This window comes from Python bivittatus, unplaced genomic scaffold (assembly GCF_059951505.1).
Source record: "Python bivittatus isolate LINGU-HERP-01145 unplaced genomic scaffold, Pbiv_v1 ctg000220_np1212, whole genome shotgun sequence".
NCBI lineage: Eukaryota > Metazoa > Chordata > Lepidosauria > Squamata > Pythonidae > Python > Python bivittatus.
In genome coordinates, this window is record NW_028277048.1 from 383,593 (window position 1) to 401,665 (window position 18,073).

At 42.1% G+C, this 18,073-nt stretch overlaps 1 protein-coding gene across 7 annotated transcripts in view; it reads left to right on the top strand.

The window, feature by feature from the left end:
• Positions 1–18,073, top strand: part of LOC103050633 (ovostatin-like) — a 74,388-nt gene that overhangs the window by 21,772 nt on the left and 34,543 nt on the right. For 6 of the 7 annotated variants that reach the window (XM_088137558.1, XM_088137557.1, XM_088137559.1 and 3 more), the window contains 9 exons: positions 4,066–4,192; positions 4,846–4,937; positions 6,315–6,366; positions 8,945–9,028; positions 10,137–10,313; positions 11,934–12,012; positions 12,375–12,531; positions 15,540–15,614; positions 17,462–17,627. In XM_088137558.1, coding sequence (XP_087993684.1) covers positions 4,066–4,192; positions 4,846–4,937; positions 6,315–6,366; positions 8,945–9,028; positions 10,137–10,313; positions 11,934–12,012; positions 12,375–12,531; positions 15,540–15,614; positions 17,462–17,627 — 1,009 coding nt within the window. The remainder of the gene's footprint in view (positions 1–4,065; positions 4,193–4,845; positions 4,938–6,314; positions 6,367–8,944; positions 9,029–10,136; positions 10,314–11,933; positions 12,013–12,374; positions 12,532–15,539; positions 15,615–17,461; positions 17,628–18,073) is intronic. The other variant, XM_025166848.2, reaches the window with a different exon arrangement.

Here is an 18,073-nt window from a genome sequence, read left to right on the forward strand (position 1 = left end):
CCGCCCATCTCACAAAGCTACTCTGGGCGGTGTACACAAAGAGACAAAAGTTCTACCTAATAGTACTAAGAGGAGGAGAAACTGAGAAGATGGTAAATGTTCTCTCAGCTCTTTCTCTAAGGTTTACAGTATGTGGTTCCTAAAAGGTTTCATTTGGCGCAATCTAACAATAGATTCTTAAACTAATCAATTTTTGATTAGTTTACAACCTATATACCGTATTTATCAGCGTATAACACACACTTTTTTCCCTAAAATTTGGGGCTGAAATCCTAGCTGCATGTTATATGCCAATATGCCCTGAGGCTTCTCACCTCAAGCGGCAGGGCTGGGAAAGCAAAACGCTGACAGCAGGGAGAGCATTTCTTTTTTGGCAGCCACTGCAACCCAGCACTGCTGCTCCAGATGGCTGCAAGGGGAGGTGCAGAGCCCGCAGCGCGCTGTGCAACGCCCCCCTGGCAACCCGCCGAGAGCTGCGCCCGACCCCTCTCCGATCGCCCCAGGACCAGCAAGCACAGAAGACGCAGTCTCTCCTCCAGCTCCCCGGGGCCTCACCCACTCCTCCCTCCTTCCTGTCAGGAGAAACTTTGGTGCAGAGGGGTGGCCCCCTTCTCCGAGGGCTCAACCACACCGTTGGGAGCATGGGAGAGTCCGGGGACCGTGTCAGAGCAAAGTGCAAAAAGCAGATCTGCAGGGCTCCTCAGTTTGCTAAAATGGGGTGGGCTAGGAGCCGTGCGCCACCACTTCCCCGGGCCTGCGACTTTGCAAACCAGCTGCTGTCCCAAGCGCGCTGTGCCTGGAGGAGGAAAAGTTAAGTACCTCTGTGTGTGTGTGTGTGTGTGTGTGTGTCTCAGTCTCACCAAGAGCAGAGGGGTGTGTGCGTGCGCACGCGTTTATGTGGTTTTTATTCCTTCCCTATCAGTCAGTGATTTTGAGAGACTCGCAGAGGGCAGAGGAGACACGGGCTTTGAACATGAAAGCAAGGAGCTCCTGGGCAGAGCGGGGCACCTCCCGCTGCATCGAGCCTCTGACCCTATGGATCTGCTCTTTGCGCTTTGCTCTGACACACTGAGTGCTGGAGAACTAGGGTCCCTGGACTCTCCTATGCTCCCAACAGCATGGTGCAGCCTTCGGAGGAGCAGCCTTCGGAGGAGCGCCGATCCCCTCACCGGGATGATGCGGCACACAGCGCTCACCTCTCCAGACTGCACAGTCCCTCAGCCCAGGCAAAGCCAGAGGCTCAGTGTGGTGGGAGGTGCCCTGCTCTGCCCAGGAGCGTCTGGCTTTCCTGTTCAAAGCCCGTGTCTCCTCTGCTGTTGGTGAGACACACACATACACACACCCCCTTCTGCTCTCAGTGAGACCCACACAGACACACACACTGGCGCTTAACTCTTTCTTCTCCAGGCAGAGCGCGCTTGGGACAGCAGCTGGTTTGCAAAGTCGCAGGCCCAGAGAATTGGTGGCGCGCAGCTCCCTGCCCACCCCGTTTTAGCAAACCGCAGGAGCCCTGCGGATCTGCTCTTTGCGCTTTGCTCTGACACGGTCCCCAGACTCTCCCGTGCTCCCAACGGCATGGGGAAGGAGGGAGGAGTGGGCAAGGCCACAGAAACTGGAGGAGAGGCTGCATCGTCCGCGCTCGCTGGTCCTGGGGCGATCCGAGAGGGGTCAGGCACAGCTCTCGGCAGGTGGCCAGGGGGGCATTGTGCAGCGCATCGTGGGCCCCGTGCCTCCCCCCGCGGCCATCTGGAGCGGCAACATTGGGTTGCGGCGGCTGCCAAAAAAGTAATGCTCTCCTGGCTGCTGGCGCAGGTGATGTTACTAAAGACTGCAAACAGAGGAGGCATGCCCTAATAATAAACTACTGTACCCCCCCCAATCCAGTCGGACCACCAGGGATTTTTAACCCCTACTGGTCCACCAGAGATCTTGCCTGCCTGCCTGCTGCAGACAGGTAAGCAGGAAGGGAGGGAATAAGTACCAGTATGGTAAAAAACAGATTACCATTACCACACACTACACACAACTAACAAACACTAATGCTACACGCAGCCAGCCTACAACATACAAAAAAGGTGCTTTTTCTTTCATATTACGTATTTACCTTATAAGTAGTATAAATATTAATAAACAAAAAGTTCAGAGCTCCCTTTATTTTGCTTCCAAGTCATTTATTTTAAATTTAAGTTTTTTTTACTCAAACTTCCTTCTTAAAATTAAGGTGCATGTTGTATGCCTGTGTGTTATATGCTGATAAATACGGTATTTCCTGTGGCAATTTAAGACAGGTTTACCTTAAATTACAAAACAAAGTGTTTGGCATATACATCCATTTTCCATTGCTCTCTTGTGTCCTCAGTGAATTTCTTCTCATACTGTGTAATCTTTTTCTTAAGTTTAATAAGAGAGCAAAAATAACCTTGTATGTCACTAGTTAAGAGATCAAAGGTAAAAAAAATAGAGTGGAGATTCCAGCTGCAGTCAGAGAACAAATATATCTGCTAGAATTGGAATGCTTAGAGATTAATTACTTAATGTTTTCATGTTCTTATATTTTTGTTGCATGAGAAATAAGAATCAGTACTCATTAACCTATATGAGTTCAGCAGAAATTTCTGCAAGGTTCAGGAATAGAAATATTTAAGCAAAAGTGTAGGTTGGAATAAGAACAGCAATTTTTTTTTACATATTATGATCTGTTACAAACATTTCCTGCCATTTCTAGCCACTTTTTTTTTTTGGCTTCCACAGTACAAGTAGTTTTCTGGTCTTCAGAAATGTCTCAGAATAGTAGCAAATAACAAGTATAATTTCATAATTGGTGTAAAAATCAGCGAGAATTATGGGATAATTTAGTTTAATCTCTGGTATTTCCCATTAATGGATGTAGGAGAAATTAGATGGGAAAAATGATGCGATTTCCCCCCAGACAAGCTAGCAATACTAGACCAGAGGATTGGATGAGGGGCAATTTCCCACTGCAGTCTAAGCTGCTTGTTTCCTATGCTGCTCCCAGCTGTTCTTGATGCCAGTTTAATGAATTCTAGTCTAGATTGCAGTGGTTTGGCAACTGAGCCAGGTTGGTGCTCAGTTTGGATTGATCATTCCCCTACTTGTTATCTTTCCTATTCACAAACAAAGGCCAGCCTCAGTGGCTAGCCCTTGTACAGGCAAGTCTCCCAGGTCCTGCCTTTTCCTCACTAATCACCATTATTTTCTTTACCAGATGTTTGCATACATGGATGCCTTCACACCCACTTCCTGTGCTCTCTCCTCTGACACTAACTCAAATACTTTTTCTACCCCCCCCCCCCAATTTTTATTATTATTATTTATTACATTTATGTGCTGCCTGACTCCCAGTGACTGTTCTGAGGCTACGGTAATCAAAGCCAATGGAACAGGTTGTTCCTTCTTTCCGATGTTCTACTGAAGTTTGATAAAAAATTTGTACCAAGGATAGTTCAGATTCAGAGAAGCAAAGGAATGGCATTCATTAAAAGCTTGTAGCTGTGTTTCAACATGCCTTTGTTGCGGAAAGGAAAGGAGAAAGGAAAGGAGAAAGGAAAGGAGAAAGGAAAGGAGAAAGGAAAGGAGAAAGGAAAGGAAAGGAAAGGAAAGGAAAGGAAAGGAAAGGAAAGGAAAGGAATCATTGCAGTATAGTGGGCACAAGATGAAGAAGAAAGGACAGTATACTTTATCCAGTGTGGTCAGAAACTGAAAGAGCAGCCACTGAAAAATGTAACAGTGGAACTGAGGTGCAGAAGAGGTGGGGGAAACCATGTGGCCAGGAGATTTTACTGGACTCATGCTGTTTGTGACCCATCATTAGATAAACCAAAATTAAAAAGAGGAAGCTGTAGGCCAGCTGAGAACATAACAGCCCTGGGTGAAATAGACAATGACCAACTGCTGGAGAGGAGATGGCATGCCTGGCACTGCAGCCAGTTGCAGCTTGGAATGTCAATAGATTGGAATCAATTGCTCAGACCTGCAGATCTGGCCTAGATTGAGCAAATAATAGCTCTACACTTATATTCTAATGGGTTCTTTTTTTCTTCTCAGGTAACTGTTACACTAGAAGACTCTCAAGATTTTGAAGTAGAAAATCTGTCAACGGAGAAGGATTTCACAAGAATATGTGCAGATGAAACAAAATCCTACAGTTGGAGAATTAGGCTTCAAAAGCTAGGTAACCTATTCTTTTGCAGAATTATCCTTCCTCTGATTTTCATAGAATAACTTTCTGCAACTGGTACCATCCTGCTCTCTTCATATTACATCACTCAGAATTAACAGCCAAATGTGGTCAACCCTATAGATTGAGATAGGCTGCTCTACTAAATTAATTCCTTCTCAGAAAGAAACCAGACAAAACAGGGGTGCTTTGCTTTAAAGTAGGCTCATCCGTTCAAAGCTCTTTTGCAAAGCAACACTGGCCCCTTGCTTCTAGCTGCTTTGAGAGTCTTCTTCAGCCTCTCCTGGGACTTCCAATAGCCAGAAGCCTCTTCTGGTTTTCTCACATGTGAAATAGTACAAGGTAACCTAAGATGTTTCATCAAGGCAAATCATAATGTTTATGTTCAATCAGCCACATAACAATGAACATCCTTTCTATTCTAATTGCTTTTAGCAAAGTGTTTCCTTTTTATATTGATTTGTTTCTTTACTATTTTTTATTTATAACACCTATAATATTTTATAATTTTTTATTAGAAAGTCATACAAATGAGTAAATTTTTATCTAAAGCAGGCAGTAGGATTTTTATAATGATGCATTTCTTCTTTACCTATGAAAATTTCTTTCTTTCTTTTTTTTTTTTGTGCAATTGGGCCTTCTTTCAGGTACAGTGAATTTCACTGTCACTGCTGAAGCCAAAGCAGGTGAGCTAACTGAGGGACGCAGGGACACAGTCATCAAACCACTTTTGGTTGAGGTAAGCATAAAGTTTAGGCATCTACAAGAGTGAAATACAGGTAGTCCTCACTTAATGACCATTTGTTAATGATGGTTCGAAGTTATGATGGCCTCAGAAAAAGTGCTTTACAACTTGTACTCACACTTAACGATCATTGCAAACAGTCGCACCACCCCCTGCAGTCATGTGATTGCAATTTGTGACCTTAGCAAATTCCAGTAAAAAACATCCATTGGAGAAGCTGGATTTGTTTAATGACCATGTGATTCACTTAACAGCCTCAGAGATTTCTTAATGACCATCATAAAAATGGTTGTAAAATCGGGGCTGGTCATATGGTGACTTGCTTAACAACCACCCTGTTTAACAATCAATTTTCTGGTCCCTATTGTGGTCTTTAAGTGAAGACTACCTGTAATTGTTTTGTGAGGGAATAATGGTTCATATGTCTGTGGAAAGGAAAATATAAACCCTTCGTGCATTTGAGATACTGTACATAGGTATCTACGTGAAGAGTATTTACATGTATAAATGTATATACACTCGCACACTCTATCATGGAGAGAAGATGAAGCTTAGAACATTCAAACAATAAGCAGAGCTAACTGGTAGATATTATACTGAAGAGAGAGGAATAGATAGTGAGGCGCTGTCTCACAGGTGTAGAAAAGGATATTTGAAACCCAACCACAAAAAACTTAAACAATAATGTACAGTTAGTCCTTGAGTTATGACCACTTGTTCAGCAACCGTTCAAAATTATGACAGTGCTGAACGAGGGGGACTTGCAGCCATAGCAGTGTCCCCATGGTTACATGATCATGATCCAGGTGCCCAGCTTGCAATTACAATGTCGCAGCAAGCTGCAGTCACATGATTACCATTTGCTACCTTCCCTGCCAACTTCCCACAAGTAAATCAGTCTATGGGGAGAAACAGGGAAGGTCACAAGTTGCTCCCTGCCACTTTTTCTCCCAAGTAGCCCCAGTACAGAATATGTAGCAGCCCCCCCGCCTGCCAGTGCTGCATAGTGCGAGCGCGCCTGCAGCACCCCCAGCCCATGTTCGCCAGTGCCTGCACTCCTCAGTGCCCACCTGCAGCCCCTACCAGCTCACCTACATTCCCTAGCATCTGCCTGCAGCACCCCCCGCAGTGCCCATGCACTCTTCCACACTCCTTGTTTGGAACTCTCTCCTCTTCCTGGTTAATGAGCCATGCGGTCCTGGGGTTACAACAACAACCGGGACTGCCGGAATTGCTGTTGCTAAGCAATATGGTCACGTGACATCACGAAGTATAGATATAACTATGTGTTATAGACTTATTTATTAATTGTGATTCCCTTCTTTATTATTACTCTTATTTTCCTGTTTATTCATTTTCTCCATCATGCAGCCAGAAGGTGTTAAAAAGGAGGTGACCCAGAGCTCTCTAATTTGCGCAAAAGGTAAGGTGGAAATGCATGAATGCAATGAAAGTATTCAAGTTTTCCACAATCGCTTTTGGTATTATTTTGCCAGATTTCCAAAAAAATGTAGATCTTCCTGTCAAATATATGTTATTTTAATTCTTCGCTGATTCCTTCAAATCAAGCAGGATAAGGTAGAACAAATAGTCAATAGTCAAACAAAGCTTAAAAAATAACAGCTTGGTTCACAACAGTGCTAGATCCTAAAATCTTTGCATGCCATACTCTTAAAAATAAAACATTGAAGTCAAAGTCAGATATTCAGATTCCAGTGAATAAACATAACAATTTTAAGAGCAAATTCAGCTCTGTTGGCAGTGATTCTCCAGGATATCTAGGTATTGACCAAGGACCTTGCTGTACAGGTGAAGAGCAATTAATGCCAGTAGGCTATGAAGCTATTTGTGCAACATTGTACAAATAAAATCACTCACATTTAATTAAGCATGATGAGAACTCTGCATGATGAGATTTCATATTTGGCTTATTGTTTCCCAGAAAGCAGGCAGAGAGCTCTGTAGAATGAGTTCTGCCATTTGTGGACTAGATTCACGTTCCACCTAGTTTCTTCAGGTAGCTGGGTTGGACATGAATGGTTGGATCCATAAGGAGATCAACAGCTCCCTGGGGGTGGGGATGGTGCCAGTCATCTTGAAGGAAGTGGTGGTATACCCTCTCCTGAAGAGGCCTTTCCTGTATCCAGTTATTTTTTACAATTACCATGCAGTCTAGGTTCATGGAAAACTGTTCATCTGTTCATCTGTTTCATGGAAAACAGATTGTTCTGGTAGGTGACATTCATAAAGTTCAGGAAAGGGATCTCTGGTCCTCTTCTTGTTCTCTTTGACTGCTCAGTGACCTTCAATATCACTGATCATGGTATCCTTCTGGGTCACCTGTGAGAGCTGGGACTGTGGGCCATGATAGTGGTTCCACTCTATCGTCAGCAGATAATTTCAATTACTGGTGGGCAGGGGGAGGAGAGATCAACTCAGCAGTTGTTCCTACATGAAGTACCTCTGTCTCCTTGTCTAATATCTAAGGAAGTTGCTGGGAGAAGTCATCCATCAGTTTGGGGTGAGGTATCATCATCAGTATGTTGATCATATATTAGGTTTTCATCCTGAGCCAAATCAGAGATGTGGTAGAGGTTCTGACCCCTGATTTGGTGTCTGGAGGCTGTGAAAGATTGGATATGAAGGAACAAGCTGAAGTTGAATCTCTGCAAGATGAAGTTAATGTTTGTCCAAATGCCATCTGGCTTTCCATCAGTTCCATTTTTTTATTCTGGATGGCGTGTCATTCCTCCTGAACTAGTAGCCACAACCTAGGGGTTCTGCTGGCTCATGGCTACTGCTAAATAGGCAGATGAAAATCATAGTTGAAGAACTTTGCCCAGCTTCACTTGTGGTGCCAGTTGTACCTCTTCCTGAAGCAGGATGCCTTGGTGACAATAACTCATGCCCTCATCATCACAAAAATAGAGAATTGCCCACCTGCCTGCAACATGCCTGCTTGCCATATATCTCTAGTTCTGCAAGTGCTGCATTGACTTCCAATAGGTTTCCAAGTACAATTCACTGGTCTCAGATGGGCATTCAATATAAATTGAATGAATAAATAAATAAATAAATTCAGAGTGCAGATTTCAATCTTTAAAGTTTGTTATGACTTGGCATCCAGATACAGTGGTACCTCGGGTCACGAACTTAATTCACTCCGCAAATCAAATTTTCCCATAAGGTTCAATGTAAATACGGTTAATCTGTTCTGAACCATATGTTTTTTTTTTAAACCACAAAAATATGACACAAAGTACAGTACAATACAGTATGAAGAGAGAGAACACTAACCTTGCTTGAGGCGTGGAGGACAGGAAGGCGGGTGGGAGGCGGTTATTGTTTGGAGGGAGAGTCCCCCTCCCTACAGGAAGCCACGACCATGTGTGTCAGCAGGGAAAATGGCCGTGGATCCTGTTCGTCACCCGATGCAGAGTTCGCGAACGGAAGCAAAATTTTGCAAACTGTGCTGTTCATGACCCGAATTGGTCATGAACAGAAGCGCTCGTGACCCGAGGTACCACTGTATTTCCAGGACTGTCTCCTTCAAATGGAACCAATCTGTTCAATTCTTTTGTCTCAGAGGAAATTTTAAGATTCTGCTCATATGGGAAGCTTGGGGATGGGGGGCAGGAGATGATGCTTTTTCTATGACCGCTCCACCACCCCTCTTGGAACAGCCATCCCATTGATTTGGATGGCACCCTCTCTGCTGGAGCTCATGAGGGCAGTTAAAGAAGATTTATTCCAAAGAGATTTTAATCTATAGTAATGTTCCCTTGGATTGTAGACGTTAGGGCAGCTTGATGGCTATTAGTGATTATCAGTTTTAGTATTGCCTTTATTTTGATGTTGCCAATCACCAGAGTCTTATTAGAATACATCAGCAAGCAAACATAAATACTGCCACTCTCACCAGAAAGCAAAGTGGCAATGATGATATAAAGAATGTTAAACTGGGAGCCAAATTTCCATTATTTATTTCTGTGATTCCATAGGCACACCAGTCTCTGAAGCAGTGATCTTGAACTTGCCTGCAAATTTGGTGGAAGGATCAGCCAGAGCTTCATTTACTGTTCTTGGTAAGTTTTAAAAATTATAAATCTTATCATTGTTAGACACAAGAACAATAGAATTACAATGGTCTGGCATTTGATATTTTATATGACTTTCTACTATTGCATTTTATAAGTATTGCATTTTTATAAGTTTTATTACAAGTCAAACTGCTTAACTTATCAGCATAGCAATCTTCATGGCACCTGAACTTTCTGAAAAGGGCAAAAATGCCCCTCATACTCTTCTTTGCCTTTTTGTGTTAAATTCACTTTTCTGTATTCTTTGCTGTGGCAGGCAATGGATTTTATGAGAAACAGATGTGATTGTGTGCTCCTATAAACCTTCTTACAGCCTCAGCTTATTTACCTGCAGCAGTGTGCTGGTGTTTTTCATGTAGTGGAAAAGTGCATGGATTCAGGTTGTTGTGTGAATAAAAAATGTTGCATCTTAGCATTGCCTGTTTTTAGCCCTTTCCTGCCCAGTTCCCTCTTTTGCCTAGTTTTCAGTGACAACAGATAGAGTAAATTGGGAAAAAGCATGGGACGTACTTGCCTTTTTACATAAATCAGCTGTTTTAACATGCAATCCCACATCAAAAGCTTTAGTAGCTGACTGGTTAACAAGGGTGGTTCAGTTTATTTCCCATGCAAATCTGAAATTACAGCTAAATCAGAGGTGCAAGAAAATGCTGCCCAGAAGCCATGTGCATATTGGCAGCATCATTTTTGAGCTCTCCAGAGCCCATCCAAAATGGATGGGAACCAAAAATCAGAGTGTGTCCTTCAAACGCCACCCTAAGTCTGTTGTGGCCCTTGAGCTGACAATTTGTACACTCCTGTCTAAGTGATCCAACAGAGAGAGAACCCATGCCCACATAGATCAAGAGGTAAAGTTTTTATACTGAGATCATTTGGTGACTGTGTAGTTCAGTATAATTGTTAGATAAGGAGAACTATAGGTTTTTTTGAGGCAGGCAAACGAAAACAACCAAACTGTCTCCTGAATATCCACAGTAATGCAAAGTATACTGAAATTTTGTGATCTGAACTATGAAATGTGTATGAACAAGAAGTTGCAACCCAGTTTGAAATCATTCACTGACTACAAGAATTCTTTTCTTTTGATTCTCAGGTGATATTTTGGGCACAGCCATGAGGAACTTCGAATATTATCTCCAGATGCCATATGGTTGTGGGGAACAGAATATTGCCATGTACCTGTCCAATTTCATAATCTTAAACTATCTGAATAATACAAAGCAGCTAACAGAAGAGAAAAAATCCAGGATAATCGGACATTTGAACAGTGGTAAGTGGCTTTTAAAATAGGTTAGAGTAAGTGTTTTAATTTCAGTGGCTGATTTTATTGAGTGCCACTAAATGTTTAGGCCCCAAAAGCAGCAGCATGAACACAAAGAGAGTATGAGGCTTTGCTAATTGTTTTCGAATACATTTTTGTAAAAATGGGAAATGGAGTAGTGAAAATACAGTTCACAGAGTCTGTGTTAAAGTGGAATATTAAATAAAACCGTTGGTGGATTTTCCTGGCTTCATTCCCACCCCCACCCCCACTCCCCAGCCAAGGGTCACCTGGCAGCAAAATAAACAACAAATCACTTAATGGGTGTGGATGGGGGAGTATAGATACCTGTCTAATTAACACATGGGTCACAGACTTGGAAGTCTCTATACTCATTACCTGTCAGTCAAGCTATTTATGAACATGGGTATAGCACTCTCCTGAAAAAGTGCTAAAATCATGTCCAAAATCAGCCTGGCTGACAGGTCACCAGTGTCAAGATGAAGTGGGAGGGTGTGACCGATAATGAGCAATCAAGAAAATGGCAGTGCAGCAGCCATGGGCCACAGCTGCTGGAAGTAACCTACACAGTAAGCTTAAGAGGAAGCAAAATGGCATTATTCTTCATGCAAATATACATATAAAAAATGCTTGTTGGCAGAAGCAGTGAGAAACCTATATTCCATTCACTGATGACAGAACCAGCAACACAAAGCTGGCAAAACCCACTTTTCTTTCCTGATTTAAACTAATCTTCTGCGCAGCACTTACTCCTTATGTTAAATAAACAAATCTAGTGCTCTTTCAAAAAAACATTATAAGGAGCCCACATAAGACCTTAAATGTGTTTTGGAAAGCACTGATCAGGCGTTATGTGAGCAGATTCCTCTGCAGAAGCCAGGTGTCCAGTCTCTCCATAGCAGAAACCGAAATGACTGTGGAGAGTAATGCTCTGTGACTGGAAGGGAAGCCTAAAGTGGCCAAAAGGAGCTGAATACATCCACCTCCTGACCATGTCAGCAACCAAACAATCTGTGAAACATGCCAGATCATATCCATGGCAAAAACAATGTTGAGAGAAGAAGGAAAATGTTGCTTTGGCATTGGAATAGCTAAACATGACTTTCAGCTGCCTGAGCTGTGGGGTGGGTAAACAAAAGCAGCATTAGGAGGTCAGCAGAAAAAAATGGTTTTCAGGGCAAGTTTGTGTTGCAGTTAGGAGAACCTGAGAATGAACCTTTAGACTACACCCTTTGCTACTATTTTGACTTTAAGGATGTAAAATCAGGAAAGTAATCAACAGTCCTTTTGTTTTATTACATGGAATTCAGACATGTAAAATCAAGATCTCCACTGAGTCTATTATTATCTTTATTTTAATATTCATGGTTGTTGCTTAAAGGGGATGTTGCAAAGCTTAGTTCAGTTTCTAAAATAAGAGATCGATGATTATTTTAAACCCAAGTTCACCAAGACAAAATTCAGTGACAATGCAAGCTTCGGCTGATCAGACAGCATCAGAATTATAACCAAAGACCCAATAACCAGTTTTCAAATGGTGATTGTTAAAGAGAGAGGAAAATAGCATTTGCAAATTGTATTTGATATATAACTCTCCTTTTGTTACAGGATACCAGAAACAGCTGTTTTACCAACTCACAAATGGAGCTTTCAGTACTTTTGGCAACGCAAATGAGGGAAACCTTTGGTGAGAACTGTGGGTTTTCTAAAAAGATTTCAAGTAGAAAAAAAGTAACTTGCCTTGCTAAGATGTTCGTGCATTGTTGCCTCAAACATGGGGATTGTGGGCTTCCAGATATGACAATCAAAGGGGAGTTCCACTTTGGCCTTATGGAGCATTTGTGATGGATAGAGGAAGAGGAAAATATTGTTTTTAGCTTCACAACTAATCCTTACGTGCAGAAGCACATACTGTAACTTAGAAGTGTTAATGGCAGTCCATAGGAATGAATAATGTGTTGGCTGAAACAGTGGAAAGGGTGAGTTTACCTAGGCTGCTGTGTAAACATTATCCTTACCCTGGCTTCCTCTTTTTTTTTTTTTTTCCAGGCTCACTGCTCTAGTGTACAAGGCATTTGCACGAACCAAGTCCCATATATATATATATGATAATATTTTGAACCAAGCTCTTATTTGGATTGCAAGCAAACAGAAGGCAGATGGCTGCTTCGAACCAGTTGGGGGAATATATAATAATGGCTTAAAGGTTTGTATTCTTTGCATTCCATTCTCAAGGGCAGTGATCCAGCATCCAGTGTCTCTCATTTCTTTTTCCTAATGCTCTAATTCCCAGTTGGAAGAAGCACAGGGATATAATATAGAAACAGAACATTTATATGCTAGGGACTTGATAATGAAGCCTAGTGGGGTCAAGCAGAACTGGACAACCATCTGTTAGGGACTTTTATTTTATTTATTTATTTATTTTTCAAATTTGTATGGCGCCCATCTCCCCCAATGGGTGACTCTGGGCGGCTCACAATAATAATAAAAAAACACAGGACTCTCCAGACATAAACATAATCTATAAATAGTTAAAAACATATATAAAAATGGCCTAAAAACCTCCTATAATTTGGCCCTAAAAAACCTGTAAGATGCTGGGGGGGGACAACCCCTCACCCCACCAGCCAACCAGCCATCTCCATAGGTGCGGGCCCCCCTCTGGCCCCCAAGCCTTCTGGCAGAGCCAGGATTTGATCTCTTTCCTGAAGGCCATGAGGGAGGGGACACATCGCACCTCAGGCGGCAAGATGTTCCATAGGGCGGGCGCTACATCAGAAAAGGCTCTCTGCCTAGACCCCACCGATCGAAATTCCTTGACGGGTGGGGTCTGCAATCTGCCCCTTCTGCTGGACCGAGTGGGGCAGGCTGAGATGACCAGGGCGAGGCGGTTCCTCAGATAACCTGGACCCATGCCATGAAGGGCTTTAAAGGTGATGACCAACACCTTGAATTGGACCCGGAAACAAACTGGCAACCAATGCAGCTCACGCAACAGGGGTGTTATACGTGCCCTCCTAGGGGCATTAAGAACTGTCCGCGCCACTGCATTCTGTACCAGCTGTAGCTTCCGGATACTCTTCAAGGGTAGCCCCATGTAGAGCGCATTACAGTAGTCCAACCCGGAGGTGACCAGGGCATGAGTGACTGTGCGGAGGCCCTCCTGATCCAGGAAGGGGCGTAACTGTCGCACAACACGAAGCCGTGCAAAGGCCCTCCTAGCCATGACTGCCACCTGCTCTTCGAGCAGGAGTCGTGAGTCCAGGAGAACCCCCAGATTACGCACTGGGTCTGTCTGGGGCAGTGCAACCCCGTCAAGAACCAAAGATGACAAACTCCTAGATCCTGAGGCTCCCCATATCCACAGCCACTCCGTCTTACCAGGGTTCAGCTGAAGCCTGTTGTCCCCCATCCAGGCCCCCACAGCCTCCAGGCACCATGAGAGGGCAGTCACAGCGTCACTTAAGGCACCTGGGATGGATATATATATTTGGGTATCATCCGCATACTGATGATACCTCACCCCATGGTGCCGGATGATCTCACCCAGCGGTTTCATGTAGATATTAAATAGGAGCGGTGAAAGTACTGACCCCTGTGGCACCCCACAAAGTAGGGGCCGGGGGCCAGACCTCTCGCTCCCTATCAACACCAATTGGGTTCGGCCTTGGAGAAAGGAGCTGAACCAGCGCAACATTGTGCCACCCAGCCCCAACTCCTGCAGCCGACCCAAAAGGATACCATGGTCGATGGTATCGAAAGCCGCCGAGAGGTCAAGAAGAGCAAGGATGGATGCACTACCCCCATCCCGCTCTCACTAGAGATCATCTAAAAGTGCGACCAATGCTGTTTCTGTCCCATAACCGGGCCTGAATCCTGACTGGTAGGGGTCCAGATAATCCGTTTCCTCCAGTATCCTCAGAAGCTGCTGCGCGACCACCTTTTCTACCACCTTTCCTAAAAAGGGAAGGTGGGAGACTGGACAAAAATTGTCCAGGAGGGTGGGGTCTAGCAATGGTTTCTTGAGGAGTGGGCGGACCAAAGCCTCTTTAAAAGGCTTCAGAAACACCCCCTCCTGCAAGGATGAATTAACCACCACCAGAACCCACCCTAAAGTCACCTCCTTGGTAGCTTTAACTAACCAGGAGGGACAAGGATCTAAACCACAGGTGGTCACACTGACAGCCCCGAGGATGCTGTCCACTTCCTCAGGGGCAACAGGATCAAACTGTTCCCAGATAACTGGGCAAGAACGCTCCCCGGGCAACTCCACTGGACCTACTCCACGCTTGGCTTCCAACTGAGAACAGATCTGAGTGATTTAATTTGGATAGCTGCATGGAGCAGAGGGTTGAATTCAGTGACCTAAATGGCCGAATTCCATTTCTGATTCTGTGGCATATTGTTTCAACTGTAGATGGCAGGTCTGTTTTATGTAGACAGAATAATGCAAACCTAAGTTGGATTACCCAGAAAAAGGTCACACTGAGTTACATTTGGATTGTTCTCAAGAGAAAGTATATATACAGGATTTCAGATTGAATTATTTTCTTGCATTTATTCCAATCCACCAACACTGACTTTCAAGTTGACAAAGTAATAAAATGCCACTTAAAATCTGAATAGTAGATTATTTCCATCTTAAAGCCATTGCAGCTAAATTAAATGAATGAGTTTTCAAGATATTACATCTATAATTTCAGACAGAATGACTGGATTAATGCATGCCACCAAGTTTTATCATGGCTTGTGTGATATTAGTTTAACATGAGATGAAAACTTGGTTATGAAAATGGGGATGCATGGTTTATTTATGGTTTTCTGCTTACTATATTTCTACTTTGTTTTGCATCCTGCCCAAGTATCTGATCAATTTATAGAGGTGTCAAGCAAAGATTTCTAAAAAAGCAGAGAGAATAAATACAAATCAGCCAGACAAATCATGATTATTTCACTTTACTGCATAAATGATTCTGACTTGTTAAAAAAAACCCTGTGTTTTAGATATATACAGCCAGGTTTGATTGCATCATGGTTAATAATAAAATGGTTAAGTTGTGAAGCAGCCCTGACTGTTCTGCTACTTCCCCTTCCACTTCAACAGTTGCCTTCCATCTGCTTTAAGTAATTTAAAATAATACTGAATACAGTTTCTCTGGATTGAAAGAGCTGTCTTGTCTAAACTTTTTTTCTTTTTTTTTTTGCAAACAGCAGGGAAAAAATTATGATATTCTAGTCACAGCTCACGTCACCGCATCTCTACTGGAGAGTGGTATTTCAAATTCGGTAAGATTTTATTATGATTTTAGTGTTATGTGGTTAGTAGTTAGTGTCTAATTCTGGACACTGCATTTTAGGAAAGGCATTGATACATCCAATGGAGACCAAGCAAAATGATAAAGGGCCTGGAAGGAAAAAAATTATGAGGGACATTGTAGGCATTGGGTACGTTTAGCCTAGAGAAGAGAAGATTGTGGAAAACATGATAGCTGTCTTCAAGGAGAAGAAGTAGAAGTCAGGACAGACATGTTCAGAGTTCTTCTAGGACAAGAAACAATGGGCTTACTAACAAGGAAGTAGATTTTGGCTGGACATCAGGAAAAAATCTCTAAGGTAAGAGTTATTCAGTAATAGAACATATTGCCCCTGGAGGTGGTGGTGGGATGGCCACTTGTAAGGATGCCATAGTAGTGAATTCCTGCACTGGGCAGGAAGTTGGACTAGATGATCACAAACCCTTACATTCCATTATTCAATATGTGTTATATTGCAACAAACAGAACAATTAAAATTATAAGCAGGATATAAATGAAAATAGTGTGATTACTCTGAGTCAGTAGCTGACTGAGCAAATTGTGTTTTCGTTGCTGTTTCTTCTTCTTTTGAGTTATGCCACTATTTTGCAATCAAATTCCATTAACCAAGGAAAAATAATAAATATAATATTTGGAGGTGAATGCTAGAGTCACTGAGAGTTGGACGGCATACAAATTAATAAATTGTTGTTATTATTATTATTACTATTTGAATTAACTATGTTTCTATGATTCTAACAGTAAGACTGAGTGTTCTGTGATAGTGACAGTTCTAATTAAATATGTTCTGACTATACCTGGGCTTGGACTGAATTGAATTGGCAAGCTTACTGAAGTGAATGGTGCTATATATCACTGGCTTGTGTGTTGTTTAAATATATAATAATAACTGCAACTGAAGGGTATTTATTCTGCAATAAGTACCCTTCAATATGCATGTTTCTGACTTTTATTTATTTTTTAAATATTTTGTTTATTCCAGATCTGAAAGGCTTTTTCTGCATCAACATAAAAAAACAAAATATAGCAACAAAACAAAAGGAGTAAACAAAACTGAATTAAGAATAAGAACTGAGATACCCACAGTCAGTTCAGCTTAGAATTAATACTGATTTCAATTGTTTACAAAATATTAGAAGAGTAGGGTCCACACAATACTCCAGGGAAATAGAATTATAGAGGACCAGAGCATTACTACTGCTTCCTACCAGCACTACTGCCTCCTCCCTGAGAGATAGGTTAGAATTAAATGGAAAGGATGTAACTGGGAGGGAAGCATAGCAAAGGAACATAGATAAACTGGAGAATTGTTGAATATGAGCCACAGTTTTGCAGAGCTCACTTCTAAGTGTGAATGAGTTGATTCTTCTGGTTTAGTTTGGTGTAATGCATCTGTTTTGAAGTAAACATCATGCCTCACTATTTGTAGATTTTTCCAATGCATATACCTCTTGATTATTATGTATACCTAAGTTGAGTTTTTGGGGTGGTCTGCAAGTAATTTAATCATTTACGGCTGTATTTTTTATTCTCATTTTTAGGAGTTATCCCAAACGCTTTTCTTTAGTTTCTCCTAGTAACCAGGGGGTTGGGTCTGTGTGTAAAACTATTTTGTCATACGCAACTCGTTTCTGCTAAGGAATATGTATGTATGTATGTATGTAGAATTTTCAGAGATTTCTAACAACTGGAATGTTCTAAACCATATTTTGGAGCTTCCTACAATCATCTTATTTTGTTAGCCTTGTAAGTCATTCAGCTGATGAGATTCAAATAATTTTATTATATACTTAGCATGACATGTGTCTTAAACCATAGTATCCTGTTGTACGGAATGGACTCTCTTGCCTGGATGCAGCTTTGAATGGGAATCTTGAAAACATCTATGAAAATGCTCTTATGGCTTATACGTATAGTTTAGCTGGTGAAGCAGAAAAACAAAAACGTCTCTTGGATATTCTGATGCAATCTGCCACTAGAACTGGTAGGTAACCTGTATTTGTAATCACATTTCAGTTATGATTAGTTATCCTAAAAGTTTGACAGGATCTAAAATATTGTCACAATGTCTTGTGCTAAAAATCAAAAGAAAATTTGATTTTGTCATCTACAGCTATAGATCATTTTATTTGCTAACTTTAATGAAAACTGGATAAAGTATAGCTAGTTTTTCCTCAGTTCAAAACATATAGAAAAATAATTTTAAAAAACCACAGAACCAGACATTCAAAATCCTTTAGATCATATGCTCTAGATAGGTCTGTTTTGTAAGGAAAGGGGCACAGTTTATTAACTTGAGTTAGACCAAGAGAGCTACCTCCCATTTGGGGTCCCTTCACAATAGAATTTGGAGGAACATGTGCAGAAAGGAGGGGAAATTACTATCACTTCTCATTGTCATTGTACCGACAAAGATCTTTTCTTAGCAGG